Source organism: Neoarius graeffei, chromosome 18 (assembly GCF_027579695.1).
Source record: "Neoarius graeffei isolate fNeoGra1 chromosome 18, fNeoGra1.pri, whole genome shotgun sequence".
NCBI lineage: Eukaryota > Metazoa > Chordata > Actinopteri > Siluriformes > Ariidae > Neoarius > Neoarius graeffei.
Window position 1 is genome coordinate 46,030,442 of NC_083586.1, and position 15,273 is coordinate 46,045,714.

Genomic DNA, 15,273 nt, shown 5'->3' on the forward strand with positions numbered 1-15,273 from the left:
AATGCTGTCCAGTCATAATTAATTATTTAAAACAAACAAACAAACAAACAAACAAACAAACAAACAAAAAAGCTATATTTCATTTTCCTCCACTATTTACAACCTTTAACACATAACAGCAGATTTTGTTTTTACAGAAGCAAGTTTGGCAGAATAATTAAATTCATTCAGTCATTTTTTAGACCACTTATCCATTGCGGGTCACGGGTGAGTTGGAGCCAATCCCAGCTGACTTTGGCCGAGAGACGGGGTACACCCTGGCCAGGTCGCCAATCTATTGCAGAGCTAACAGAGAGAGCCACATTCACACTCACACCTACGGTCAATTTAGAGTCACCAGTTAACCTAACCTGCATGTCTTTGGACTGTGGGGGAAACCGGAGCACCCGGAGGAAACCCACGCGGACACAGGGAGAACATGCAAACTCCGCACAGAAAGGCCCTCGCCGGCCACGGGACTCAAACCCGGACCTTCTTGCTATGAGGCGACAGCGCTAACCACTACATCACCGTGCCGCCCATTATTATTATTATTATTATTATTATTATTATTAAATTGTAGAAGTCTGGGAGGCTTGCTCCTCATACAGTTATCAACTCGGGGCCAATTTAGCATGTTTTAAATCTGAATTTCTTGCGTTTGCTTACCTCAAAGTGTCCACAGATCATGCACAGACTTATCCATTATATCCACAGTTTTTTGCCAAGTCTCACACAGGTTTCTTTCAAGTCTACTGTTGGGCCAATAAATCATAAATAAAACAGCTCAGATTTGTTTGTTTAAGTCGTTTGCCACTCCACTTTATTCCTGTGGGTTCACATACCGCTGCTGTTATTTTCCCCTTATCACGAGTTTGTTGGTCTTCCAAAATGGTGCAGGGTCTGTTTACTTCTGGTTTCGGGTGACGTCAGTGAAAGTGGTCTATTGACAATTTAGAGTACCCAGGTGACGTAATCTGCATATCTTTGGACTTTGGGAGGAAACCCACTCAGGTACGAGGAGAACATGCAAACTTGACACAGAAAAACCCCAGTCGACTGCGAGGTTTGAAGCTTGCTGTGAGGCAACAGTGTTAACCACCACAGTGAAATTCTTTCCTTCGCATAGCTCAACTTATTAGGAATTTGGTGTCAGAGAGCAGGGTCAACCATGATACGTCATAACTGGCGCAGATACAGTTAAGGGCCTTGCTCAAGGGCCCGAAAGTGGCAGCGCCGAGGCTTGAACACTTGATATTCTGATCAGTAACGCGGAGCCTCAATCGTTGGGGCACACAGCCCAATAATTAAATTATAACACAATAATACAGAAATACAACATTGCAAATGGTCAAGTAACATTAGTCTAACTTCGAAAACATTTGAAAAGATGCAGATTGTCAAATCATAGCTATTGTAATATATTGTTACAGTTGTACTCTCGACTGATGAGGCATCAGGTGTCAAATCTTTCGGGTTCAATAGACTTGCAGGTCTTTTTCTTTCACATTACTAACTGGTATGGTTGCTGTTGTTACTGTTATTTTCAGTAAAGAGTTTCTCTTTCAGTTTGTAGTAATGCCCTTCCCTCTCCATAAGTTCCTGGTGACTCCCTCGCTCCACAATCACCCCCTGGTCAATCACAATAATCTGGTCTGCCTTCTCAATGGTCTTCAGCTTGTGTGCGATCACCAGTAAGGTCTGATTGGGGCAGTTGGCCAGGGCTTGTTGGACCTGAGTAAACATTTTCAAGCTTGTTGTTACAGAGTTCTTCTGAATGCAGTCTGTATTTATGTGAGTATACAGTATGTGTGCACGTGTACCGTTTGTTCACTCTTCGGATCCAGAAAGCTTGTGATCTCATCCAGTAATATAACCTGTGGCTGTCTGATTAAAGCTCTGGCAATCGCAATGCGCTGCTTCTGACTGCTACCAAGAAGACTTCCTCGCTCACCTACATCTGAGAAACAACGTGAAATAAAGAATCTTAGTTTTCAGTGGTCTTTTTTTTTTTACTTTGTCATACTGTATGTGTAAGTCGTAATTAAACTTGTGTGCCCATGACGACAATTAAACATCATTGTAGTGTATCTTACCTGTGTCATAACCTTTCTCTAACTGGCAGATGAATTCATGTGCATTTGCTTTGCGTGCTGCCTCCTGAATTCTCTCGAGCGAACAGTCTGGCAATCCGTAAGCAATATTGTCCCGTACGGTACCGCAGAAGAGAACAGGCTCCTGGCCCACTGCAACAAGCTGCCGAAGAAAATCAGAAATGTGATTAATGTAAGATATTATTTAAATATTATAGACCCCTTCGCATGTTTGTAAACAAACCGACCGTTGCCAGGATGCACGCGCAGCCTGGACTCAGAAACAATGGCGCTGCCCATAGACCGGCATTATGAGCTGTCAGATTATGCAAAACAATTGTCGTTACAAGATCGAGAATGCTACATAAATAAGTTAACTCTAACAAGTGGACATCGCCTACCGGATCCGTATTTAATTAAAGAGTGGACGGACGATGTTAGTAAGTTCCCTGGTATACAATGGCCAGATATATACTCGTACCTTATTGACAAGACTTCACCGTACACCCACGAAAAACTTCGTGCCTACAAGTCTTTAGACGCATATGATTATGTTATGTGCGGGCACGTACAGAACGTGTTTTACACTGAAATTGATGATGCTAACAATATTCATTACATTGTGTAACTATGACCCAGCTAATCAGACAAACGTTACCAAAGTATTTTGCTACATCAATAAACGAAGACTAGAAAGAATAAAAAAGAAAGATTTAATAAATAGCCTGATCTTACCTGTGATGAAGTGGGCGCTGCAAACCTGCGCATTTTTGAGAGTGCTTTCATCCCAGTCTACACGTTTGATGGCTTGTAGCCATAGACGTCGGCGATTTTTTTGGAATGGGTGAGATCCTGCTGGAATTCTGTACATTTTAACCCCATCACTGCTACGATTCCAACACCCGACAACACAACAACTAGGCATTTCTTCCAAATATTTCTTCTCGTCTCTACCGTTGCTGAGTCTTTTTTTGGTCCAGGCTGCGCGCGCAATTTCCTCTTACGTATGAATGACGTTTACTGCGAAGGGGTCTATACTGTATAACTCGGAGTTACATTGTAGAAGCTAGGCTGTTGAAATATCACTAACATTTATGCACAACGCTACTATCTGTATAGATCGTACTATTATGGCCGCACTGGTCAACTGAAAACAAAACGAAGTGCACAGATTTTATGACGGGCTGCTAGACATTTTGTCAAACTCCACAACCCATATTGACACAAAATGTCAAGAATAAATGTCTGCCATTACCTTTCTGTGCAGGTATTTGTGCTGGTAGTTGCGCAGAGGCTGTCCATCCAGTAGGATCTGTCCATGCTGAGGCTGGTAAAACCTCTGCAGCAGACTGACAAGAGTGCTTTTCCCACCACCGGAAATCCCCACCAGGGCAGTCATTTTACCGGGATTCAGCTCCAAACTGAAGTCCTGAATCAAGCACATTTACAAGTTAATGGACTGAATCTACATTTTCCCAGAAATTACAACTCATTACAGGATTTTGAATGCCGTGCCCACTTCTGTGCTGCTCCAACTACATCAGGACGTTAAATTTATGCAAACAAACATTCAGAAAATCGGCTTCTGCTTCATAAAAATAGCAACAGCTAGCTTTAAGCAGCATATTCATGTGGCAGCATGAAAGCAGGTGCCTTTATGTGTAATTAGAGACATACTAGTTTCCACCCATCGTACATACCAGTACATTTATTAAATACCATGTCTGACAATGAACAAAACATTCATCTGGAGTTTGTCCATATGACTAATATGCACATTTATTTGTTCTATGTGTTGTGAACTTATTACAGCTGTCAAGTTGTAATTCGCACCTCCAACACATTGCGGTCAGGACGTGTTGGATAAGAGAAGGTGATGTTCTGGAAGCTGATGTGTCCCTTCAGTTCCTCTGGCTCCAGGGTCCCATCTGTGCTCACGTCAGGCTTGCGGTCCAGGTACTCGAACACCTTCCCAGCAGCACCCACAGAGTTCAGCATGTCTCCAAATATGTAAATCAAAGTCTGAAAGGGATAAAGCAGATTCCATTTGGAGAGCTGTTTATCTATTAAGTTGTAGGTCAGTATTTTTGAACCTTTCTGTTTCAAACGTAGACATACCCTAATGTTTTGCGCAAGATTTGACTGGTAGAGGATGAATGAGACCAGATTTCCTGTGGTCATCTGTCCATACATCACAAACAGGCGGCCATAGTATAACATAGCCACCTTCACTCCCAACTCTGTGAGCTGCGAACAGCAAACAACCGCAAACATGAAGAATTACAAGTTGGAGTTTACAGACTCTCTCTGAATTCTGGAAATTTATCTTTGAAGAAGAAAGGAAGAAAAGAAGCAAAAAAAAAAAAAGCTGTACCTCGTTTCATACTCACCCTTCTCACCAGGAGGTACAATGCTCTGACTGTGTCCCGTCGAGACTTTATATTATGCGTGTCCATCAGCCGCTCATCATAGCGACACTTCTCACTCTGCTTTGCGTTGAAGCTCTTTACTGTCCTGATGCTTGACACAGCCTCACCTGCAGCATCATTTGCTCTTGCTATGGAGTCCTGCACCTTCTTTGAGAGTCTCTATTTAAGGGACAAAAAAAATTGTAAGCGTATTAGTTGCGACAAACTGTTTAGTTGTTACAGGCTAAAACAGTGGAACAGGTTTTTATTCATTCATCTTCAGTAAGCTTTATCCTGGTCAGGGTTACAGCGCATCCAGAGCAGAGTCTGGGAACAATGGACGTGAGGTGAGAATATACCAGTCCATCCATGAGCAACATGGACACACACATTCTCATCAAGGGGCAATTTAGAGTCACCAACTGGCTTACTTGTATGTTTTAGTGAGTGGGAAGACACCAGAGTACCAGAGAACACAGAAAACAAACAGAACTCAACACAGACAGTAACCTGAGCTCAGGAACAAATCACAGACCCTGGAGCTGTGAGATGGAAACACCTCTGCTTTGGATCTTTCCTTGCATTAGACCTCTAAAATGCTAGATACAAGTGTTATGGGATGTTTTCAGGAATAAGTGCTTCACTGGCATTAGATTTCAAAGCCACAACGGCAGGCCAAAACAGTTTCTTAAATAAAATAGAGTCTAGATTCTAAACTATATTTATTTAGTGGATATTCATTCAAAGACCGAAATGTGTCACATCGGCATACATTAGATACTTACTCCATTAAAGGACAAAGAATATTCGAAATAGTATGATTCATAGTATGTAACAGACCAATACAAAGATTAATCTTGTCGGGAAATGGGCCCATACATGGAGAAAGGTTATACGATATCTTAAATTATTATACATATAGAACACTTTTTCGATGGAATAAAAACATTTTTTTTTTTCGCGGTGCGGTTTCCATCAAATCCTGCGCTCTGATTGGCTGGCGAGCGGGTCCGTATCCTACGATACGGACCCCAGTTACAGACCTCTGGCGACTCGCTCGTTCACAACAACAACAAACTTAGTAGAATTTTTTGTCAACATTTATCTCTTTTTTATAATATTTATTTATAAGATTATCAAAAATCTTATAAATTTTTGCCAGCATTTCTCAGCATAATAGCATTAATTTTACAGCATGGATAGCGATAACGACAGTGTTCACAGCGAAAGTGAGTTTTACTACCCTGAGGAAGAAGAAATAAAAGAAAACATTTCAGGAGAAAGCTAAAAACCTCTAACTTGCTAATGCCAAGCAAAAACATGGCTGAATCCTGAATAACTCAATTTTGTATAAATAGGGGACTACATAGGCGGCAAAATGTAGTTTTTTTCCTGCCATGGAAGTGCACTTGTATACTGAGGAGGAAGCCATTTGCCTTACAGCCGTGAATGAGGATTCAAAATGGCGTCTCGGCTCGGTTTTCCCTTTCGGGTGCTCTCGTTTTCTGTTAGAATTTGGTAAAGAAAAAAAATATATATTATTTACCAGCTTAAGGTCGGTCCGTATGGTGAAATACCGTGACCTCGGCCTTGAATACTGACCTCACTCAGTACTTTCAAGACCTCGGTCACGGTATTTCACAATACGGACCTCCCAGCTGGTAAATAACATATATGTATTCGATTCCCTTCTAGCAGGTTTCATTCATTTGGTTCAATAGCATGCAATATTGTTAGCATATCGCTTATCCTACGCGTATTAAGTCACTCTACCCAATGGAGAATGAGCGTTGAATATGGTTTACGATATTGCATGGTTGTCAAGACATGACATCACACGTCAGAGACGTAAAACTTCCACACCAGCAAGCAACTGTGACAATTTGTAATGAAGCCAGGTTTGCTTCGTTAAATACAGAAAATTTTGAGAGAATTTTGAAAGAGAAAGACACGCTGAACACCCGAAACGAATGTGTATGCATAATAATAATGGCTTTGTTTCATGGTATATCAGATATATTCCATTCAGCTACTCGTCTTTGACTCGTTCAATATCATGCTAGCTGAATGGAATATATCTGATATACCACTCAATATTTAACAGCTATTCCATGAAATTGAGTCATACATGAGCTGATAGCCGACAAGGCGTATAGCTATAAGCCATGTACGAGGAGATTGAGTGGAGTAATTGTTGTTTCATTCTATCCAAATTCACTGGATTTTAAGAAAAAGAAAGAAAGCACAACTTTATTCATCACACACTTGTGAAATTTCCTCTCTGCATTTAACCCATCCGAAGCAATGAGCACACACATACCCAGAGCAGTGGGCAGCCATGCTAACAGCTCCGGGGAGCAATCGGGTGCCTCGCTCAAGGGCACCTCCGCCCAAGGCCGTCCCATATTAACTTAACCGCATGTCTTTGAACTGTGGGGGAAACCAGAGCACCCAGAGGAAACCCACGCAGACACGGGGAGAACATGCAAAGTCCACACAGAAAGGCCCTTGCTGGCTGCTGGGTTTGAACCCAGAACCTTCTTGCTGTGAGGCGACCATGCTAACCACTTACACAACCGTGCCGCCCCACAGTGGTGTAGTGGTTAGCACTACACAGACCGTTTTTATTTTTTGCAAATTCGATAAATAAGAACTTTATACAAAACATCTGACAAAATAATTTCCACTTAGAATGTAAACAAACTGGTGAAACGACAGTGGCAATTTGTGAAAAATGCAATAATAATAATAATAATTCTTGAAAATTTTTAAAAAGATACGTTCTTACCATCAAATACTTTTATTCCTTATTTTGTTGCTTTTTTATTTTTAGGGTTTTTGTTTTTGAGTAGAGTTTTTCTTTCATCCTTGGTTGGTTCAGCAACACGCACCACCATTTCGTTTTTCTCTACTCATGGTATATGAGCTGATAGCCTAGCAATACAGTAGCCAATCAGAGCGCGTGATTGCTCATATCCAGTGAATGTGGATAGAATAATATTTAATTATTGCATTAGTACCTGATAGTGTGTGTCATAAATATTCTGTAGCAGTCCATTCAAAGGTGTCTCCAACAGCATCAGTACAGTGAGCTTCCAGGAGAGACTAAACATCAGGTACAGCATCCCCAGGGTCTTAATCAGGGTTCGCAGAAGGACATTCACATTTAGGGCTACAGCTCGGGCCATGAGAATGGTGTCTGTGGACAGTCTGGATGTGATGTCACCTGGTGAATGATACCACAAAGTCAGCCGAGTGTGATACTCCAAGAGACTAGCAGAAGCAGAAGAATTCACACAATTTAAGGAGCAGGCTTATTTATCAGTATATTAGCTTTAGGGAGCCTTGGTGCTGGGATCAGACCGCACAATATTTTTGTCTTTCACAATGACCACCATGTCAGATTAGATTAGGCAATCAGAGTGCCATAATTCCTTGCTACAAGTTTGACCCAGACCAATCATCATTCACGTCCTTGTGTGTCATTGGGGTCAAGAAATTGTCCATCATGGCTATCAAGGAACAAGTTGTAGGAGTTGTCAAACTAGATGAGAAAATACAGAAAATTCTGACATGCTAGACCTTTCATCAGGGTGTAGTGGGGTGTTCTTTGATGATGTCATATGACAAGGCCTGTTTGTCATTCCCGACGTTCATATTTGGGCCTGATGCTGGAAATTTGTCAGGCTTCATTTGTGTAATCTGATCGTGGTATTACTTATTAAAAAGTGGTGGTGATGAAAATTCATACAAATCTACCTGTCTTTGTAGTCTCATAGAAGCCAATTTCCTGCTTCAGCAAGCAGCTGAAGAGTTGATGCTTTACTCTAGTAATAAAGCTGCCGATCGCACACATGAACAGACCTCCTCGGCAGCCTGCGCTGAAAGAACTGAAGATGGATAGAAAACATTATATTAATAAACTTAATGTTCATCTTATTTAACAGTTATTCCACAAAATTGAGTCATACATGAGCTGATAGCCGACGAGGCGTGTAGCACCGAGTTGGCTATAAGCCATGTACGATGAGATTGAGTGGAATAACTGTTTTATTCTATCCACATTCTCTGGATTTTGAGAAGCAGAGTATTTTTATTTTTTGCAAATTGGATAAATAAAAACTTTATACAAAACATCCAACAAAATCATTTCCGCTTAGAATGTAAACAAACCGGCGAAATGACAGGAGCAATTTGTGAAAAATGCTATAATAATAATTCTTTAAAAAAAAAAACATACATCCTTACCATCAAATTCCATATTTTGTTGCTTTTTAAATTTTTTTTGTATTTTTAGGGTTTTATTTTCGAGTAGAGTTTTTATTTCGTCCTCGGTTGGTTCAGCAACATGTTCCGCCATTTTGTTTTTCTCTACTCACAGTATACGAGCTGATATCCAAGTAGTAGAGTAGCCAATCAGAGTGCACGATTGCTCATATCCAGTGAATGTGGAAAGGATAATAACAATTACTCAGAGTTAAAAAGTTTTTACAGAATACTGTGTAAGGAACAGGTCACATAAGTATATTAAATGTCGTGCCATTTCACTTACTGACCTTCCGAAAGAGAAAAATGTCATTAATATTATTGCGGACAGAAATTCATCCCAGCTGTACTGAGTCTGCAGGATGTCGATCAACTTTCCTGTGTAGAGTGGAATAAACATCTCACCTGAAAACACAAGAACATCTCACCTGAGCATGCTGCTTCATTCAAACATCCGTCCATCATCTGTAGCCGCTTATTCTGTCCTACAGGGTTGCAGGCAAGCTGGAGTCTATCCCAGCTGACTATGGGCGAGAGTGTGGGATACACCCTGGACAAGTCGCCAGGTCATCGCAGACATTCACACTTATGGTCAATTTACAGCCACCGATTAGCCTAACCTGCATGCCTTTGGACGAAACCGGAGCACCCGGAAGAAACCCATGCAGACAGCATGCAAACTCCACACAGAAAGGCCCTCGCCGGGTGCTGGGCTCGAACCCAGGACCTTCTTGCTGTGAGGTGACAGTGCTAACCACTACACCACCGTGCCACCCCATTCAAACATCATTCCAAAAAAGATTGACTGATTACTTACAAAGGACAGCAAAGGCGAGAAAGACAGATGCCCCGATGAGAAACAGGTAGTCAGGTTTGTACAAGAGGATCACTCTCATGAAGAGCACTCGAGCTTTCTGCTTGTTCTCTTTACTGCTGCTTTCCCCATTAGACTCTGGTAAGAGCGTCTCCCAAAACAGGCATCCCAGAGCAGCAGCAACGCTTCCCAGCAGCCACATCGCAGACTTCTCCAGAGGCCAGCTCCCAAACAGAGTCAACCGACCTGTTTCATACACAGGAGTGATAAAACAGTGGGCTAGAACCCATCGCTTCATCAGTGGCCCTCTCACACCATTATCACTCTCACTCCAGTGGAAGAGTGAACAGAGCACTGAGCATCTCAGCACAGCCTCAGTCCACTGCCTCACTAAGTCAGCTCCACCATCCAAACTCCTCACTTCACCTCTCAGCTGGCTGCCCACCAAGTCCAGCACGTAGATCATCACCAAATCCGTGAATAGAGCAAGAGCAGCCACCAAAAGCTTAGCCATGTTGTAGCCTTGGCTATGAACAGCGTCCCTGATGTAAACAGTAGCTTTTAGGCACCTCAGTATTTCAGGAGCTAGAGCAGTCTGAAGGAAGGTCTTTCCCTGCACTGAAGTCTGACTTCAGGTTTACTTTCGATTTCATTTTCTTTCCAGGGGTTTTCCAGCTGAGTCAAAATAACAAAATGTAGCTACACGGTTCAAAGCTCAGCGAGGTCACGTGCACTCTTAGGTCACGTGGGTGCTACTATTTTAATAATTAGATCTACTTATATATTCTATCCACAGAGTAGCGTCAACATACAGTAATGCGGTTGTCAAAATGTATCCGGTGTTATAAATTTATTTCAGATTTTCACCACAAGGAGGCGACAAACCTTGGCTTTCGACTGGGCCAAACCTGTTCGTTTCAGATCTGCCTAGTAACTGATGAGCCGACAAAGGTTTTACATGTCATGCAGTTCCCCACGCCACCACCAGGGTCTTAAACAGTGAGAGGACAGCAGAACGCACTAACCTTTTTTTTTTATGCCTCCGCCACCGTAATAGACTGGTACCAAAATTCAAAAAAGTGCTTATTTAAGGAGTTAAAGGCATTTTTGAGACAAAGTCGGCAAACAGTCTTATTTTGTCAATTTGGGTGTGCCGAATTCAAATCTGCAATATGCCGAGCTCTATCTGACCTCTGTTGACCTCTAGAGGTCATTGAACTTTGGGCCTGTAAACGTCTCAGCTGAACCCAGTTTCTCAGCTTTCTAAGGAATGAAATGTACTAAAATGATTAATGAAGTTAGCAAATGGCCTTGTTTGTTAAATGTTTGGGTGCTGAATTCATTTTTCATTTGTAAAACGACATATGGCCTCTTAGTGTTGCCACACGTCCAGGTTTTTCCGGGATTGTCCCGGTTTTTTTGTGGAAAATGGAAAATGTCCAGGAAAATGGAATAACCTTCCCGGGACACGTTTTGTCCCGGTTTTTTACTTCCTCACATTATCCCCCATTGAAATAAACACAAATCATTAATGTTTCTCGCAGCCACTTAACATATTAATAGTTTTCACGTAAGCGGGCATATTGTAGGCAGCTACTTGTGCGGCCTCACCGAATGTTTGCGCACGCAGCCAGTCGCCGTTGCTAGGTGATCGTGGTCAATACAACGGCAGCCGCGCGAAATCAAAGCTACTGGAATACCGTAATACCAAACAATAGGTGAGAGTTCCCTTGGTCGGTGCGCGAGTAGGCTGGCTGTCTACTTCCTATGTTCTGATTCTGATAAAGGCTGGTTCTAAAGCCTGGGCCAATTTCATCAATAAATGAATCATTAAATATATCAAAAAAGAATGCCTGAACACTGGCGTGAGAAATGAATAAATCAGTTGTCCCAATAACATAGCACCTCTCTCTTGTGATTAAAACAAAGGATTGGGGCTATTTGGTATGATACGGTAGTCTAACTTTTAAAGTTCAGTTCTCCAGAGAAAAGGCTAAAACAACAACGAAGCAGACTGAGAGAAATTATATTGATTATATTTGTATTATTTTGATTTGGAAACGGAATGGGAGGAGAGACAGACGATGAGGGAGTCGGACAGAATGAAGTAGAAGATCCGGTACCTGTCAAAAAGAAAAAAAGACATGTGACATTCAACGAGGGATGGGCAAATTTTGACACATTCAGCGAATGCCCTAAAAAAAATCATTGTTCAAAAAAAAAAAACATTGTTCAAAACCTGCACTGATAAAGAAGGGAGGGGGGCAAAAAAGATTATCCCTATAAAAATAACTGTTTACTCTGTTAACCCCTACTATTGTTATGAAGAGACAAATGTCAAAACTTGTTTATGGAGTCAAATGTATTTTCTTTTATTTTTGTATGTAATTAAAACTTGGCCTAAAGCTTCAAAGTAAGATGCATGCTCTTCAGGGGGCTGTTAGCCTACTATTAAATATTTGTTAAAAAAAAATTGGCGTCCAAATAAGATCATTCCTATATGAAATTATTTTTTGTAATAATATTTGTGGTAGTGCCCATTTAAGGGTTAAGAAGACAAAATGAATTTTAACTAAACGCCTAACTGCACCAGTTGAACTGTTTTATTTTTAAACGTGAACATTCACATAAGGCATCGTAGATGTGCGTGTCCGCAGCCCTCAACCCCCGCGCTCGTACGTGCGCGCAGGCGCGGCCGCCGACCGATGTGTCCCGGTTTTTTACAACTCAGATGTGGCAACCCTACCTCTGATAACCAGGGGTGTAGTGGGCGTGGTACGCAGGGGTACGCCGTCCACCCACTTCTCCCGAGGTGAGATTAAAAAAAAAAAAAGTCATTCAATGGCCTGAGTTTATACGCTCTATACACGTGCCTTTGTGCTCATCATCAATGCCCCCCCCCCCAATCGAACGTTACGTAAAACGTAGCGACGCAAAGTAGAATGCATTCTAAACGCAGCCGAGATATTAGAATTATGTAAATGGTTGACTCCGCCATCTGTCGGTTTAATGCTTCATGATCTTTGAAGTTCTAATGCGATTTTTGCTCAGTATAGGCCTATGATTTTGAATAGCCTAATAATAACAGTAGGGTCTCTGTGTGTGTGTGTGTGTGTATGTGTGTGATTTCCGGGCGTTCATGGTAGCAGCACCGAGAGGGCAACAGAACTGATAGAATCGCCTGCCTGGTCATCCTTACGCGGATAATTTCACCACATACTGTATTATATATATGATTTGAAATTCATAATCTTTGTGGCCTTCCTGTTTAGTGTTTTGTTGTACATCCAAAAATGTGAAATGACAATAAATTTAAAGAAATACTCAAGTCTTTAAGAAGGAGTGCATGGTAGGGCTTAACCCAATGGCTGCATGTCATGTATTTTGTATACGCAGGTGCCTCAATCGCGCCAGACTAAATGCTTGATTTATTCGATTGGTGCCTTTTATAATAAATTTCAGCCCATTGCTGGTTTGTATGCGATGTGAGTGAGTGACGTGACTTTTTTTGAACTTCTGGACACATGCTGTAGCTGTTGCCACGGCAGTAAGTAGGCTAGTAAAAATATCGAATTCCGAATGCAGCTCGGCTCAAATGAACATGAATCGAACATGAACAAAGGTGTTTGTGTATCATAATTTCCCATATTTTGGCTTCACGCCTGATAGTCCATGTTAAACCTATGCAAGGTTTATGTTGAGTTCCAGCAGCAGAGTGGTGCTGTCTACGACGATGCATTCGGAAGGAGAAGGCGAATTTGTTCCTCTTTAGCCATTTCGGCATATTTATTGGAGACAAAATAAACCGCGGCTTTTCGCCATAACAGTTGGGCTGTACTGACAAACACGAATGAAAATTGCACACATAAAAATGTCTGAAAAAAGTGTCTTCTTGTGCCCTCTTGTTGTTAAAAGAACGTAACATTTATACAAATCATTCATACCAAACATAGGTGACCAAACAAAGGCTACCGCTTCTGACATGATATCAAATCGATGACGTCACGAATTGCGTACCCCCACTTTAAAAATCTCCACTACACCGCTGCTGATAACCTCAAGGTCATTAAACTTGGCCTATAGGCCTATGCATTTAACGGCATTTTTCAACTGACTTTACTCCCCCAAAAAGAATATGAACAGACAAAAAACAAATAGAAAGGAACAAATACAACATTAAATGCCAGTCCATGTACATGTGACTTACTTTTCACAATGAGAATGCCGAGGCGATCACCTTACATAACATTGCATTACATTTAGCGGTTATTGTTTATACAAAGCTACTGAAAAAAGGACCGATTCAGCAGCATACAAAATGTGGGGGCATACAGGGTATACAGGTTAATCAGGGTTAGTATATATGAGAGGTTTTTTCTTTGTTGTTTGTTTTTTGTAAAGGCTTTACCCCGTTTAAAACAAAACAAACAACAAAGAAAAAACCTCTCATATATACTAACCCTGATTAACCTGTATACCCTGTATGCCCCCACATTTTGTATGCTGCTGAATCGGTCCTTTTTTCAGTAGCTTTGTATAAACAATAACCACTAAATGTAATGCAATGTTATGTAAGGTGATCGCCTAGGCATTCTCATTGTGAAAAGTAAGTCACATGTACATGGACCGGCATTTAATGTTGTATTTGTTCCTTTCTATTTGTTTTTTGTCTGTTCATATTCTTTTTGGGGGAGTAAAGTCAGTTGAAAAATGCTGTTAAATGCATAGGCCTATAGGCCAAGTTTAATGACCTTGAGGTTATCAGAGGCCATATGTCGTTTTACAAATGAAAAATGAATTCAGCACCCAAACAGTTAACAAACAAGGCCATTTGATAACTTCATTAATCATTTTAGTACATTTCATTCCTTAGAAAGCTGAGAAACTGGGTTCAGCTGAGACGTTTACAGGCCCAAAGTTCAATGACCTCTAGAGGTCAACAGAGGTCAGATAGAGCTCGGCATATTGCAGATTTGAATTCGGCACACCCAAATTGACAAAATAAGACTGTTTGCCGACTTTGTCTCAAAAATGCCTTTGGGTGTCACAATTCTGGATTTTGGTACCAGTCTATAAGGTGCAGGAGGCATTATGTTTTCGGGTTGTCCGTCTGTCCGTGCGTCTGTCCCCAAACCTTGTGAAGACGATATCTCAAAGACTAATGAAAGGAATTTCACTAAACTTTCAGCATTTGTGCACTTTGGGACAAAGATGATTAGATTTTGATTAGATTTTGAGGTTCAAAGGTCACAGGTCAGGGCGGCACGGTGGTGTAGTGGTTAGCGCTGTCGCCTCACAGCAAGAAGGTCCGGGTTCGAGCCCCGTGGCCGGCGAGGGCCTTTCTGTGTGGAGTTTGCATGTTCTCGCCGTGTCCGCGTGGGTTTCCTCCGGGTGCGCCGGTTTCCCCCACAGTCCAAAGACATGCAGGTTAGGTTAACTGGTGACTCTAAATTGAGCGTAGGTGTGAATGTGAGTGTGAATGGTTGTCTGTGTCTATGTGTCAGCCCTGTGATGACCTGGTGACTTGTCCAGGGTGTACCCCGCCTTTCGCCCGTAGTCAGCTGGGATAGGCTCCAGCTTGCCTGCGACCCTGTAGAACAGGATAAAGCGGCTACAGATAATGAGATGAGATGAGGTCACAGGTCAAGGTTACTGTGAGGTCAAATGTCCACCCCCAAACCTTGTGAACATGATATCTCAAAGGCTAATGAAA

The 15,273-nt window shown here is 41.7% G+C and overlaps 1 protein-coding gene across 1 annotated transcript; it reads right to left on the reverse strand.

The window, feature by feature from the left end:
* Window positions 1-58: 58 nt before the first annotated feature.
* On the reverse strand, window positions 59-10,402 carry LOC132866242 (antigen peptide transporter 2-like). Its single transcript, XM_060898924.1, has 11 exons — window positions 9,564-10,402; window positions 9,037-9,151; window positions 8,240-8,370; window positions 7,501-7,706; window positions 4,463-4,660; window positions 4,191-4,319; window positions 3,906-4,094; window positions 3,328-3,501; window positions 2,076-2,235; window positions 1,803-1,939; window positions 59-1,713 (listed from the first exon to the last, which is right to left on the reverse strand). Exons 1-11 carry the CDS (start codon window positions 10,072-10,074, stop codon window positions 1,492-1,494), a joined length of 2,172 nt encoding a protein of 723 aa, XP_060754907.1. The 5' UTR covers window positions 10,075-10,402; the 3' UTR covers window positions 59-1,491.
* Window positions 10,403-15,273: the final 4,871 nt, after the last annotated feature.

Bases quoted from the DNA above. Each gene is read 5' to 3' on its own strand.
- LOC132866242 (XM_060898924.1), bottom strand. From the start codon at position 10,074: ATGGCTAAGCTTTTGGTGGCTGCTCTTGCTCTATTCACGGATTTGGTG. The intron at 7,707-8,239 runs GTAGATTTGTAT...ATCATTCACCAG, and splicing joins CTATGAGACTACAAAGACAG to GTGACATCACATCCAGACTG. The intron at 2,236-3,327 runs GTAATGGCAGAC...TTTCTTCGGCAG, and splicing joins ACAAATACCTGCACAGAAAG to CTTGTTGCAGTGGGCCAGGA.